This window comes from Battus philenor, unplaced genomic scaffold (assembly GCF_028537555.1).
Source record: "Battus philenor isolate CCGP_79_NKW_IND1 unplaced genomic scaffold, ilBatPhil1.0.hap1 SCAF_14, whole genome shotgun sequence".
NCBI classification, from domain to species: Eukaryota; Metazoa; Arthropoda; class Insecta; order Lepidoptera; family Papilionidae; genus Battus; species Battus philenor.
This window is the reverse complement of record NW_027181676.1, coordinates 6,795,724-6,811,544: the sequence shown is the minus strand read 5'-3', so window position 1 is coordinate 6,811,544 and position 15,821 is coordinate 6,795,724. Positions and strand designations below refer to the sequence as shown.

General features: G+C 31.2%; 4 protein-coding genes across 4 annotated transcripts; 2 read left to right on the top strand and 2 right to left on the bottom strand.

Moving 5' to 3' along the window:
• The first annotated feature begins 830 nt into the window (after nt 1-830).
• LOC137918516 (organic cation transporter protein-like) lies at nt 831-5,260 on the top strand. Its single transcript, XM_068761336.1, has 7 exons — nt 831-1,082; nt 1,676-1,855; nt 1,939-2,169; nt 2,386-2,605; nt 2,705-2,873; nt 3,670-3,946; nt 4,994-5,260. Exons 1-7 carry the CDS (start codon nt 831-833, stop codon nt 5,258-5,260), a joined length of 1,596 nt encoding a protein of 531 aa, XP_068617437.1.
• A 1,504-nt stretch (nt 5,261-6,764) lies between these two features.
• Nucleotides 6,765-9,037, bottom strand: LOC137933765 (CAAX prenyl protease 1 homolog). Its single transcript, XM_068777810.1, has 2 exons — nt 8,852-9,037; nt 6,765-8,487 (listed from the first exon to the last, which is right to left on the bottom strand). Exons 1-2 carry the CDS (start codon nt 8,939-8,941, stop codon nt 7,249-7,251), a joined length of 1,329 nt encoding a protein of 442 aa, XP_068633911.1. The 5' UTR covers nt 8,942-9,037; the 3' UTR covers nt 6,765-7,248.
• Nucleotides 9,038-11,365: 2,328 nt separating this feature from the next.
• On the bottom strand, nt 11,366-12,025 carry Pburs (Partner of Bursicon). Its single transcript, XM_068761335.1, has 3 exons — nt 11,899-12,025; nt 11,670-11,794; nt 11,366-11,565 (listed from the first exon to the last, which is right to left on the bottom strand). The coding sequence occupies exons 1-3, from the start codon at nt 12,023-12,025 to the stop codon at nt 11,395-11,397; spliced, it is 423 nt and encodes a 140-aa protein (XP_068617436.1). The 3' UTR covers nt 11,366-11,394.
• Nucleotides 12,026-13,814: 1,789 nt separating this feature from the next.
• Burs (Bursicon) lies at nt 13,815-15,404 on the top strand. Its single transcript, XM_068777698.1, has 4 exons — nt 13,815-13,914; nt 14,610-14,719; nt 14,801-14,926; nt 15,222-15,404. The coding sequence occupies exons 1-4, from the start codon at nt 13,815-13,817 to the stop codon at nt 15,351-15,353; spliced, it is 468 nt and encodes a 155-aa protein (XP_068633799.1). The 3' UTR covers nt 15,354-15,404.
• Nucleotides 15,405-15,821: the final 417 nt, after the last annotated feature.

The following is a 15,821-nucleotide window of genomic DNA, read 5'->3' as shown; positions in this document are numbered from 1 at the left end:
ATGAAAGCTTTTAATAAGTAAAACTTTTTAAATAAATTTCACATAAAATACGATGCCATAATTGTAAAAGACCTTGGAAATATAATATCGCAGCGTTAATGCAAGAGCCCTCTGAAAAAATTGAGATATTTTATTAGTTTTCATTAATGTTGTTTCTAAGGCACATCATAGGTTTTAATTTCTAGTGATCGTTGCACTAGGCGCGCAGGCCGGTGTCGGAATGATCTGTTAATTTTGATATTTGTATAGATGTCCAATCAACAATTGAAACTTGTTTTTCTTGCATGCGTTTTAAAGTATATTTGTTGACGATAAGAAATATTAAAACTAACTATGGTTACAAACATTCCTTTTCGTCCACCTTTAAATCTCAACCTTATAGAAATAAAGCTATTATAATCTACGTCCGAGATGCTTAAAATTCAGTCGTTTTGAAAAACTCAACTAAATATTGTAAATTCTATGGCTATAGAACAGATAGATTCCGCCGATACAATACCTACAGGTATTGTATCACTACGACAATTTTGTTTTTTCCCGTTTTTAAATTTATTTTCTCCAAAAACTTTGCTACTTTTATTTATTGAGTAATGTAAAACTAATACAGCGTTACTGACAAACCAACATTTATTTAGGATAGAACGACATTAAAGTAGTAACTTATAATATCTAAAACTAGTGTTTTATTCAGCTTTCGTATGTTTTATCCATGATTCCTGCAATTATTTCTCTAGACGTGTTCATTTTTCATATTTTTTGACATTTACGTCTTTTTTGATGGAATATTCATAATCCATGTGTACACAATTTCACTTTTATATTGTCTAAAAATGTTAAATCATGACATTGAATCATATGTTCCATTACAAAGGTTGAACGTTGACAACATAACTAGTAAAATAATCGGAGAATTCGGAAGATGGCAGCTAAAGATAGCAATTCTTATGTCGTTATTAAAGTTGCCAATGGCTTGGTACCAATTAAATATTATTTTTATGGCCCCACCGCAAGACTTTTGGTGTGCCAAACCAAATTCTTTTCAAAGATACTCTGATGAGGAATGGCGTAAAATATGTGTACCGGTAAGCTTCGGTAACAAATTTTCATGAAATTTATTTATTAGCTTCTTATTATTGTTTATGTGACCACACATACGAAATGTAAAAAATATGAGGTTTGTATTTTTATCGCAGTGCAACATAATTCAATATCGTGTAATCAATCTATTAATAATTGAAAATTCTGGTACCTTGCTAGATCTATTTTTTTTATTTATTGAGGTAAAGGGTTTCCAAACCTTGTATTATTCAATTTAGCGAACACCGGAGGACGATACGGATGTTATGAGGGCTAAAGAATCATTGAAAGTTGCGACTTACTTCTAGTAGTGTAAAAACAGATCCCAACAAATTGTACGGTCACCAATAGATTTTACTTTTTATATTATCCTAACCTTGTTTAGGAAGAAATAGACGTTGTTGTGTTTGTAAGAAGTTGTTGATGTTTCAAAGCACCATGTAATTAAAAAGTTACGTACTTAGTTTGTCAAATAGTACAAAACGTAATATTCAGCCTAAGTAAGGTAAAATGTGGCATAAGTCTGTTTTTACTCTCTATATTGCTTTAATAGCAAAAGTATTATTGTAACATATTAAGCTTCCGATATTTTTTTCAGCAAATTATGGAATATCCTTGTCTTATTTTTGATCCTGATATATTGATCATAGCACCGGAAATGGATAAACGATTTATTCCACTGGTATCGTGTAAAAATTTTGTTTACGATCGGACTGTGTTCACTCGAACTTTAACATCGGACTACGATTTTGTATGCGAGAAACATTGGTTTATTCATGTGAGCATTCTTAGTTATATGAGTTTTAAATGCATTAATTTCAATCTTTAAAAGACCGATGTTTACTAGTATTCAAATCGTAGATGACACAATCGTTAATGATGACCGGAATGGTAATAGGAGGCATAGTCTTTGGAGCCATAGCAGACAGATATGGACGCAAAAAGCCTCTTCTGCTCGCGATCTTGCTTCAAGCGTTGGGCAGTTATTTAGTGTCTGTTGCGCCTTGGATATGGTTATTTTTTATGAGTTTGTTTACTTTAGCATTAGGCTGTGGAGGAATCTCGATTATATCCTTTGTCATTTGTATGGAGGTATGTATAAAATATTCATCCTTCATTAGTCACTTATTTGTTTATATTGAATAATACACATATTGACACAGTTTGAGTAATGCCTAAATCAGTCGATAAGCTTTTGTTGCAGTAGAGTACTAGTTGTTTTGTTTGTAGATAACCTAAAATGAATAACGAAAAATTAACAGCGTCATTGGTTTTATGTTGTTGATTCTCCATAGTATTTTTTTACAGGTAGTCAGTGGAAAATGGCGTACTTACGTTCCAGTACTTTATCAGCTGCCATTTGGTTTTGGGAATATCGTATTGGCTCTTTTGGCATATTGGTTAAGGGATTGGCGGAAACTAGAATTTTCGTTGGCAACAATTTCAACCACATACCTAACGTACTGGTTTTTAATACCAGAATCTCCTCGATGGTTACTTGCTACGGGAAAAACGGAAAAAGCTATCAGTATGAAATTAATCTATTGTAAACTACGTGTAATATTTATAATTTTTTTACGACTCTGAATATTATCAAAACAGATTATAACTCAGTTTCTTTTAACAGAAATACTGAAGAAAATTGCGAAGGAGAACAATAGAAACGTTAGTGATATTACCGAGATCCTTGCTACATTACCCACTAAAAATGATAACGAGAAACTAAATTTGCAATTTATGGATTTCGTAAAATCTAAAAATATGAAACGTAAAACTTTATTACTTTCAATCATTTGGTAATTATACAAAAAATAAATGAAATATTTAGCATTTCCCGCGAATTAAATACAAAGTATGTAACTACGATTTAATTGGTACGACCAGGGATTAAGGATAATAATTTATAATGTCTTTCTTCCTCACATATATAAATTATAGAGCGGAACCAACAATTGTAATGGTTTTTATTATTATTGTATTACTAGGATGTGCCTTGTGATATTTTAGAAATAGAGAGCCTGAGGAGTAAAGAAACGTTCTATATATTAACTGAAGTCAGAGAGTAGTGTGTGAGTTAAACTGTACCCATACAGAATGCTTGTATTGAAAGTTACAAGACTATTTATACATCTGCGGAAATAATATCGTAAAGGGTTTCCACAGTCGGTTCGGTCGCGGTCTACGAATGGCTTATAGTGGCAATGTTTGCCAGCGCGATGGCCGGTTGCACTTAAGAAGCAGAATAGGCGTTACACGGAGTACGTCGTCTGTTAACAAAATAATTATTTTGTCTTAACTTAAAATGTGGATCGATCAGTACTCGAGTGTTAACAATTGGGCGATTGTATGTAGCTTGCTGTAGCTGGAATATGAAACTTATCATAAACGTTTACCGATTTACTAACATAAGCACGTAGGACGTAACCAAAAGAGTTTAGTTTAATTAAATAACTGTACTAGACTATTTAGATCTATCACTGGTAAAGTTATATTAATAATCTTAAAATTCACTGTCCTAGATTAACTGCCTGTCTTCTGACTTATAACCTCGCTCTTTTGAATAGAAATTTAAATATTTCTTTATTGTTTTAGGTTTTTTACAGGACTGTCATTTTTCACGTTTTCTCAATATCTGGGATTAATCGGGTCAAATATATTTTTAACCGTCGCAATTAGTGGCATAATTTCAATCCCCGGCAGTATACTCTGCTTGTTTAATTTAGCGAAATTCGGACGAAAGACTACTTTAAATGTTTTTCAAACCATTGCTACGTGTTGTTTCATTGTTATATTTTTCGTACCAAAAGAAGACACGGCGAATGATAACATTAGACTAATTTTTGCAGGCGTAGGGTTCGCTGCGATAACGGTAAGTATCAACACTATATATTTAACGGCTTATCTTATTTTTTTTTCCCAGAAAATAGTTTTCTGCATTATGTATTTAGAAAGTACACTAAGTTGTATCATACTACAACTGCATAGTACCTCCAGAAGGAGCAAACTAATTTATAACTAGTGAACGACTGCAAGTGCACAGTTAATATATGGGTACAAAACAGCTATGTTGTTTCCCTACCAGAAACGGAGTCTCTCTCGGGCGTATGGGGGCCCTAACTACCACCAGTTTCAGCGACTCTAAGGCGAACGATACATCGACGTGGTCTTGAATCACTGTGATAGCACCACGAGAGTTTCAAGGGTAACGTGAACAGCGCACACACTGGGAATAAATTTTCAAAAAGAAAATTAAGAAAAGTTCCTAGAGGAGTTACAGAGTCCCGACCGTAACCAAAAATTAGGTACAAAATAGCTGGGACGTTTCTACTAGAAATAAAATATACTAGAATTATTGTTAGCTCAACTTAATAAAGGTTAGGCAAGATGTATAGGTAAAAGTTTCAAAAATGGGAATCCTTACTCTGCTACGTACTGCGTCACTGCTCAACTCTTACTACAGCGCTAATAATATAATAATAAAATTTAACGTTAGGAATTTGTTTTTAATCAGTTTGCTTTAATGTTATGGCCAATGAAATGACGTTGAAATTATACCTTTTGAAGTGGTACAGCGCTTATCCTCAACTCTATTACAACTCCCTGATGAACCTCGGCACGGGCTGGTATGTTATCTACTTCACCGAATTATGGGACTTCCAAGCTTTGGATAGTTTACGCGGCTCAATGCAATAAGTGCGCACAGGGACTTCCGCGAGCGCATCTTGAATTGGGTTTTCACTTAAATCTCATTTAGACCTTCCTCTTTTACCGAAAGGGCTAAATTTTGTTTTGAACGGTTGCTATTATTTTAAAAACGAATCAATTTTTTTAGAATTCGATACCGAACCTAAGATAGCTAGTAAATAAGTATGTAATAGTAAGTTTGCCACTTCTTTTAATGTTAAGGAATTTTCAGGGAACTATACCAGCGCTATATCTATTTTCCGGCGAGTTATTTCCTACAGTCGGTCGAAATGTAGGCGTCGGAGGAGTGACGACATTTGCTCGAGCGGCATCAATGGTGGCTCCATTTATTATACACTTGGATATCCTAATACCTAATTTGGCAGTATTGTTAGTCATATTTGTTTCTGCTGCACAAATATTTCTTGTGCTACCACTACCTGAAACTAAAAATCACCCATTACCTGACACCTTAGAAGAGGCTGAAAATTTTATTTAATTATATTTATGCGATTATACTAATCTAATATAGGTTATGTACGTCGTTTATTATTGTACTCATAGCCTGTAATTAAACATGGTAATCATGCGATTACAACGTTTAATTATTTGTTGTTTCACAAATAAATTGTGATCTAAGAATTGTTAATTTGTTTTATATTTTGCTAAAGCAATTTCTTGTTAATATCAACTAACTAAGACTAACATTTATAAAACAGTTATTAAATTTAAAGAAATGAAAATACGAAGTCTTATACGAAAAAAATTAGCAAATCTTATCTTCAGCCAAAAGACATGTATTCTTTTTCAATGATTACGCTGGATAGATATATGACTGGTGAAACATGTTCATGCAAATACAATTTAATAAGTATGTTTTAACGTTTTCATCAAATTAAAATTTGGTTGCTTAGTAATAAACTTATTTCAATTTATTACTTTTTTTTCTTGTTCATAAAACAAAGTCGACATTATAAGTAGTTACTGCAACGTAAGTACTTATTACCAAGGTTTTATTGCTGATACAAGCGAAATTCTCAGTTTTGCAGAAAATTACATGTTAACTTTGGTTTACAGGTTATAAAAGTCTGAAACAAAATATGTTATTTGAACTAAATATTTCAAGAATAATTACGCCATTTGCTACTTGAATGTCAGCTATATTATTTCAAGAGTTACTTTTTTTGGCATGCGCTGTCTTTTTTTGACTGGAATTCCACTGCTACCCAAATAGAATTTGGAGATTTCGGGGGTTCTAGGTTGTGCCTAGCCTAGGATCTCTTAGCGAAGGTCGAAGGCTCCCGGGGGAACCACGGCTCGAGCCGCTACAAACTACTATTTTATTGGATGTACTTTTAATGCGTTGGTATATACAATGAATCAATTTTGCTCTATTGTTAAAGGTTGTTTAGAAGGTTATCACCGTATTTTTAATTAATTGAGAAAAGATTGTGTAGTGTATAATTTTATTTATTTCGTAAATCTGGCAGTATTACATTATTATGAGCAACGGTTAATTGGATATGTTCAAAATACTTATAACGTCATAATTGACGCGGATTCAACAGGTTACTATAGTTTTACCGAAACCGCAGTACCGCGCCTTAGGTATGCATGACGGTAAGAGGGGAAGTTTTGGTCGCTGCTTTTTGTTTTGTCCGCTGTCAACGCTCGCGCTGATGCATTTTTTACTCCTACTCATCTTTCTTTAACTCCTATCTCACTGAGCTTTTTTTAAGGCGCGGTATTTTTAGAGTATATGTTAGCGTTGTTTACTGCTTCACTCATTCATTTCATTGCAGAAGTTTGATACAAACGTCCATAATCAGCCACCATTTACCTTGATAAATATGCTTTTCAATAACTTATCTCTGACTATGAAAAGGTTATAAAGAAATTACCATAAACACCAACATCAATAAATGTTGGAATCTGAAAGACAAAACAAATTGTGCAAAAAAACCCATATAAAACCTCTGCTGTTTATTTATTGAAATCGGATTAATAAATAGGTACACAAGTTTTACTTTTTTTTGTATAATTGACAGATAGTTTATGTAAGTTGTTACATTAACATAAAAATTGTGCTCAATACTTAACATAAATAAATTATAAAATATGTAAAAACCTGTTTCATAACTGTTAAAGATATTACTTGATATTGGAGATCAGTATTATTAATCTTGTACACTATGGTCTTTATGTCACAGTACATATCTACTTAAATGTTTGTTATTATTAACTAAGTATATTAAAAGATTACAAATAGTTTTCCACAGACTACTTAGAATAAACACTTAGTTGTTGGGTATATCACTAGATAAGTGTACATCATAAGTTACAGCTAATATTAAGACATATGTGGCTAGAAAAACATCTATCAATAGTAAAAAATGCATAAGTTTATACACATAATTATTAAGGAATTTTATATAGTTGTACTGTTAAAAATGCAATAAAATAGGTATTATTGTTAAATAATACAACCTAATCTTTTTTTGTCTTAACACTTTGGTTCTTTATATTTTCAATTCTGTGAAGCAAAGTTGGATGTGAGTGGTACCAAGCCGAGTACAGCTTATCATAAATAGGATAATCGAGATTATCCTTGCCTAATTTGATAAGTGCAGATTTAAGTTCATTTGGATAATTTAGAGAAACTGCAAAGTTATCAGCTTCAAATTCAAATTTTCGCGAAAGTGCTGTAGCAAAGAAAGATAATAAAGAATTGTATGGGGCAAGAATCAGTTGTAAAACAACTATTAGGCCTATTAACACTGGTTCCTGTCCTGCTGGAAAACCAAGAGCAGTATATAACAATGAATATTTGAAAATTAAAGCAAATGCAGAGAATAATAACATTAAATTGAGTTCTGTTAGGGCAATTGACTTATATATATGATTACAGCTCCAATGCCCAAGTTCATGTGCTAAAATTCCTAATATTTCATTTTCAGTACATCCTGTTGTAACTTTTTTTTCTTCATCATATTTTTCTAAAAGCGTATCAAACAAAACTATTCTTTTGGCACCAAGAAATCCACTAAAATAGGCATTGCTGTGTGCTGATCTCTTTGACCCTTCCACAATATATATTTGAGATAGGGAAAAATTTAATTTAGATGCTAAGTTCTCAATACTTTTTCTTAGTGAACCATCAGGTAAAGTTACAAATTTATCAAATAATGGTGCTATAAATGTTGGATAAAGTGTAAGCAGTAATAAAGTAGCTACAGTTGAAAACAGCCAAAGATAAATTACAAACATATTTCCTCCCAACAAGATGATATATACAGCTGCTGATACACTTGGTATTGTGATCACAAGAGAAAGAACTTGTGATTTCAATTGATCTTTGATAAAGAATCCTATTGTTTGTTTATTAAATCCATGGTTTTCTTCTAAAATAAATGTACTATAAATTACACAGGGCAGATTTACAACAAAATTAAAAAACATGACAAGGGTCATAAATATACAGCTGACAAATATTTCACGATCAGGTGAAATGTTAAAAGTCTGTGCTATACCCTCTGATTTGTGCCAAGCAACATATATCCAGCCATTAAAAAGTATTACAGATGTAATTACAACACTGTAAAATTCCTTGACTATTTTGAATTTGGTCCTATCAATTCCATAAAGACGAGCCTTCTTGAAAGATTCTTCTGTAAGCATAGCCTTTAATTCATCAGAGATTGTATTGTTGGTTTTGTATATTTTTAACTGAAATATTTAAAAAAAACTATTATTATGAGAAGGCTAATATTCAGATAGAGCTTATTATTAAATAATAGTCGCAAAGTTGTGTCCATGTATAATAAGTATGTTTATATAGTTACGGTGTTTTAGATGTTTGTTTTTTATGTACATACTGTAAAATTTTACGAACAAGACTACAGCCAGACTATTAAGAAAAATAATGTTGTTACAGTTAATATATATTGAATTCGAATATTATAATTTAAATATGTAAATCATAAACAAGAGATAATATCGATAGCAAAATGAGGTAATTTTCGACCTTGAAATCAAACTTCTATTACATAGATCTGCAATTACAAATGAAAACAATAAACTTATTAGTTACCTGCCGCAATGAGAGGTATAGTTCCCACAAGTATTCTGACAATGAAAATAAAAATATTAACCAAACAATTATACTTTCATTTAAAGTCATGACGTATAAATGTTAGGTATTAAAGATTTTATAAGAATAATTAGGTATTAAATATGACAAAAAGGTTAACGAAAACTATTTTGTGAAATGTGACAATTTGTTTCTTTAACAGAATCGTGTACAGATTAACAAATGTATTTAGGTGTATGTAAAATTAATGATTAGTTGTTATTATTCTTAAATAATTATTACTTGTGTTTTTAATCAAAGATTATTTGGTTGGCTACAGGTTTTTTTTATTACACGTATTTTTTATAATTCTTTTTTAATAATCGATAGTTATGATTTTTATTCCAGTTTTAAAAATCTAGTTGAAATACTTTTAGATTCTTATAATTACATTTGTTTATTAATTTGTATGGTTTATACTATTAAATTGAATGTGATATGATGAATCAATCAAATTGAGCGTGAAAACATATTACTTTGGGAATTAATAACAAATAAATGATTTTCAATTATGTAAATAAAAATTTTGAGCAGATGTAACCATCGTATAAAATGGAAGTTTGTTCCTTGAAAATGCCTTTTTGTATGAAACCATATTATATGAGACCAAGAGGTAGTACAAAAACTTATTAAAAACATTTTTTTTAATTCGACATAAACAACTAAATTTTTATGAAAATGTAAAATCATGTACAACACAAAGTAAAAAAATAGTATTTTAATCTAAGGCATCCCTAATTTAATGAATTTTTTCGTCGTCACTGCTCAGTATAATTGACCAAGAATGTTTTTCGGCGGAACGATATCGCCATCTCTTTCAAAGATTTTTTTTCTATTTAAAGTTTTTGTATGTTTTCTCCTTTTTAAAAAAATTGTAATCTAATTTTGCTTGCTGTTTCTTACTAAGTCATTGTAAATTTTACGGTATGAAAGCTAACCAGTTTTCGATTTCCCTTTTGAATTCTCGACTACTTTTCATGGAATGGTTTGTATTCAAAAAACATGACTCGAAATTTTACGCTAAGCATTCTAGTTTTTTTTTAAATGTTTAATTCTTATTTGTCTTTTTATTTTCTAATGATATTCATCATAATCGTCCTCAAAATCGCTTTGATTTGCATCTAGGGAATCTATCCCTAATGTTTTTATTATATGTTATTTTTACTATAATGTATTTTCAGCGATAAAGATACGGTTTCGATACAGTGCTTGATTGAAAATTTCTTCTATCATCTTTCACCACAAAAGCCCAGTTTCTTCGGCATTGAAAACTTGATCCGTTGTGTATCTTTGCTCGAGGATTCCATTTGTTCTTACAGATGGTTGTAAACTTTTAGTCCCTTTTGTTTTATGATAATGACATCTAAGGGAATTTTTTTTTGATAGCAATCTTCAATGTAAAAGCCGAGTTCCTATTCCATTTATTCAATAATTGGCGCTCTGGAGAGTGTGCTGGTGCTGAATGTTTTTTCCACACGTTTTAGCGAAACCGTATTATAAGACAATGTTGTATGAAAGCTATCTGTAGTAGTAAAAAACGAGTTATCATGATAATCTGATTAAAGTTTGCTTAATTAACAAGTGATAGACATCTCTTCTTTATCATGAATAACGTATTTTTATATAAGATATACAAAAATCTATTTGCACAGGTATGGAGACAGATTTACAAAGATCATAGACGTGGAAAATCTTAGTACGAAAATTTTCAATACCGCGTTATAAATATGTAATATATGAATAGTTATAGTCCTCATTCCTTGCCAAACTTAAGAAGGGAGAAAATGAGTGCCAAACTTAAGAAGACTGGCTATTGTTCTGGCATTGTTTTCCGATGAAGCTAGGATGTCTTGAAGATTGATGTTGTCAATCCTGCGATAATCAGGAGACTGCTTTGCAGAATTATGATTTAAAGAAATCACACCATATGACTTCTTATGTTTTGGGAAGGAATGAATTGACTGGGTTGTATAAAGTTAGTCCAGTCGCTCTTGAAAAAATTTAATTTTTATGGTGGCTGCTTTTATGTTTCATTGCGTTTACATGTTATGAAACATACCATTGGCCCGTTCAAGAAGACGAAAAAAGTGAATACGGTCAATTTAGTATCCGGGACATAAAAAAAAAACAATATTTGAAAACAAATTGAACATTTGAAAGGTTTCAATATGTGAATTGGATGCAAAAGATACTTTTAAGGTCAGCCTTGATCTATTAACAACAAAAATAAGAAAAAATCTTGCAAGGTAGACTTAAATGAAAAACGGTAATTCATTTCAAGTTTGTTTAATTCATTTTCAAAGTGCATAAACGATTGGATACTACTAATTTTCACTCAAGACCATGATCCAAAGCATTGTTTCATCCATTTTTAAAAAACAAACTTCAAAAAAATTAATACATATTTTAAGCAATATACGATTTTGTCCTCATAGTATATCAATAATTAGAACACGTTTAGCATTTCACGACAGGTATTTCAATTAAATTTATAATTGTAGTTTTTATCTGCTAAAATCGCCGCACTTGTAACATTTACATTCATCGGGTTCCCTCAACCGAACTTCCATAGTGGCATGGTCTTCATCTTCTAGTCTCAAACCATCAGGATCATAACAGTGAGTAAGGGTAATCAAACGTTCTCGAAGATAATTTTCTCTACAGCAAAAACATTCCTAAAACATACAAACATCCATTTTTTTTTATTTTATATACACATCAGCACATTTACGTGAAACGACTCTTGAATGTAATAGAAAACGAAAACTATTGTATTGACCTTAAGGAAACCAGTAACAGTGACGACAGATGGTTGAATTTGACTGTTACAAATTCCTTCACACTTATTGACTGTGACTTCTCCACTGCATGACCTAACAAGAGAGCCGATTTCATCGTATTCCTCTGAAATACAAATACAGATTTTTAAGAACATATTTCACACGTTGTTATCTTTAACAAAACAGAGGTAAGGCAGTTCGAAAGATCTTCTAGGCAAAAACTACTACCTTTAGTAACATGTATTTCTGTTGGAAAAGATTCACAGTTCTCATCGGCTTTTATCATTACTATAACATATAAAAATAAGTTTAGAACACAAAAGCTAATCGCTATATTGTGGTTTGAAAAACTCATTGTTATATAATTATAGATATTAACTTGTTTTGCTGTCCAAGCTCAACTGTGCTTCATGCAACAAGCCGAGCTGCTTTTATACTAGAGCGAAATGGAAGATTTGCCATAAGACGAAGTATGAAATACCCCCTACAGCTATGTCAGCGGGTTACCCGAAGCTAAAGTGAATACTCGAGTTTTCTACAATAATAATTATAAAGAATTAGGATATTTCTAATTATTTTAATCCAAAAAGTTAGATTATAAAATCAATATAGAAGTGATTGATATTGTTCCTACAAAAAACTCGCAAATACATGTTTATTATTTACTAAACAACTGTTATATTAATTGTAAATAAGTATTCAATGTCTTAGGGGACTAAAAATAGTCAAACAGGGATCAGGGTTGTAAGGCGGGTGAAAAAGTTTAATTGGCTTAGAGTTTAGTTAAACAGTCTCTCGTCTTAATGGCGAGATTCACGGGCTCGTTGTCGAAGATGCTGAGGGGTGGGTACCTAGCGCAAAATTATCTCTTGAATATTAAGAAAATAAAGATATTATACTATGGTGTCAGCGTAGATTATCATGATCACCGTATCTGATTTATCAGTTTTGTTAAATCAAGTTTTCTTATAATTCTTAATTCGCCATTTTGTAAATTATAATTGAAGTTGTTAAAGGTTTCATCAGTTTTCAATAAGTGTTTGAAGTGGTAAAAAGTTATCTCGTAATGACATGAATGCTAATAAAAAAAAAATAGAGTGAAACACAAAACTCGAATAAACACAATAGACTACTATTTAAGAGACTTTTTGAAATTAATTATAACTTGCTATGGATCGAATATAAAATCTTTTTTCACCAAGTTTTGCTGAGTGGATCTGCTATTTTGTACTAAAATCAAATTATTATTTTTGAAAAATTAAAATGTAAAGGTGCTATCGTAAGTATAGATTGTTAGAATAATAGTGGTCATAACTTTTACCAAAACAATTTTTTAAGGAAAGAATTTTTACTGCTGCTCGGGTGTTAAAGATTCCGCGAGTTCGAGGTGGCATGGCGCAGAGGATCCTGGCCTAAGAACGATACCGACAGCCTAGGCACGAGATATATCTCTCGCACGGGAGCCTCTGCACAGGCCGCTTTTAGATTGCTTCGTCGGACGCTCCATGGAGTGATTAGGCACAAGAGCCCCCACAAAAGTCTAACCTGTTACTCGTCAATAGCATTTCGATATAATATTTGGTGTGATTGAGGGTTGGCGTCCCGTGTGATGTATGATCAGACTTCTTTTCCGACCAAATTGGTTTGTCATCGAATGGCAACGATGACGGTGTGCAGTTTACAACACTCTGTAAACTGCGTACAGTTTATCTAATTGTTGTCGCCATAACGGTTATGCTGAAAGAAAGCACGAGCACCTTGCCGCACTATTCCATGCCTGGTATTAAAAGCGTGGCTTAAGAACAATTATCTACTTTGTATTTAACTTTAACCAGATTTTTTTAAGGATTTTATGTCACTTTACATAATGTTTTATAAAAAAAACATTAAATTATCTTATTATAACTTTATTGTGTTTCGATTCGACGTCCATTAAGGATCAAAGCAGCGTGTGCTCCTGTAGACAATAACGATACAAGCCGAGCAAAATGACTTTTAATGTTAGAGAGTAAGAACATATATTTTAACTCAGTGTGCGGTCCAATCGCAGTCTGGTTTATAAACCAGCCTTTTCCGTAGAATCTTCATTCCGATTAAATCCTCTAGGCGAGCAAGTATTTCAATTTAAAAACCATAAAAAGAAAATGATATCTTCTATTTTGGTTCGTCTAACTTTAGCTGTAATTTGTATGTTAGTTGTAAAAGAAAAAATAGTAAAAACACAAGAAGTACACCTACCGCCAGGTAAATCTATTTATGAATTGACCTTTATGTTTCCTGTTTATGTTACATCTGACCGATATCTATTATTTAACATGTTATCGTTAAATATGTATTTACCTAAAGTTTAAATCCATTCCTGAAATCTTAAATTTTCCCGATTTTTTTTAAACAACGCATTATGTATTTTATATATATAAATAATTATAGGTACATAGTAATGTGTTTTTATGGCAACGAACAGATTATAAATTAATAATAACTTTAAAACCCAAATTAAATCAGAAAGTAAATAATAATTATTAAGTTAAATGTTTACTCTTACAAATACTGTAACTCGAAAGTATCCAGTGTATGTATGATTCAAAAAACAGACACGACAACTTGGAACTAATCACAATTACTAACTTCAATGCGTACCAACCTGACAGTGACTTCCTGAAAAAAGAATTTATTTATTACAGAAAGAATTTATGTACAGGAAAATCATTTATTTCATGATTTTATGTTTTTGAAAAACGTTTTAACATTGTTTAAACATAAAAATTTGCGAATTTTAAACATTAAATTAATTTTAGTTTGTTTAAAAAAGTAGTTCATAAGCCTAGTTACATCACTGCTGTTGTCTTTTGAAATATATTCGTATATGACATATATATATTATATATATAGATATTTTATAAATCTTTACATGAACAAAATTTAAATTGAAATTTCAGGTCAAGAATGCCAAATGACTCCTGTTATTCACGTGCTTCAGCATGCAGGTTGTGTTCCAAAACCGATACCGTCTTATGCGTGTGTAGGAAAGTGTACTAGTTATGTACAGGTAAATTAAAAAACTGTTTTTTTCATTAGAAAAATAAATTCACTTTTTTGTTATTTTCTAAGATATTTTGCTTTTTTTTAGGTATCTGGGAGTAAAATTTGGCAAATGGAGCGGTCATGTAATTGTTGCCAAGAGTCAGGTGAAAGAGAAGCTACTGTTGTTTTATTTTGTCCCAAAGCAAAGAGCGAAGAAAAAAGATTCCGGAAGGTACTGATGTTTTGTTATGATTTATTTTCATAGTAAAAACTTTTTCTTTTGCGCTAGGTCATTGTTGGTCATTGCTCAGGAGTAGGTCAGGACTAATGAAACCAACCGGTGAAGACAAATGAAAGTAACCGATATATCCCAATAGATTATAAAGTTGAAGTGGCAGTAGGTATGTTGGAATCTTAAGCTTTTGGAGTGGTCGAAACTTTAAGTGAAATTATAAAATTAATATTTGAAAATAATGCACACAATTTTCAAATCCGGATATAATACTTAAACTTGTGGAACATTTTAGGTGACAACAAAAGCTCCCCTGGAATGCATGTGTCGTCCATGTGGTACCATTGAAGAAAGTGCTATTATACCACAAGAAATAGCAGGATATTCCGATGAAAGTCTGCATAGTCATTTCCGAAAATCGTATTAAAATGTTGAAAATAAAAATGTTCATGACCAATTTTCAAAATGGTGATCTTAAAATAAAGACCTATAGCAAATAAATAAGTTATATCTTTTATTTCTTTAATAAAAAACGTAAATTAACAATAAACTTTTTGTAATGTGCTCATACATGTATTTAAACCAATTTAAAACTGTACGCCAGTTCGTATATACTAATTAGAAAACAATTTTATGATGAAAACTTCTTTATTTACTAATTACGACATCAACATTATTGACATTATTTCTAAAATACAAATGTCTCCAAATAAAAAAAATATATCGAAGGTATTTATTGATGTCACATGAGATACATTACTTTTAGTTAAATATTATATATTTTTAGAATAATCATACCTGTTTTTTTTATTACATTCCTGTTATGTGTAATAATAATTATATGTTTTAAGATTTATGTACCAAAGATCTTGTAATTTACGTATATTTATTAATT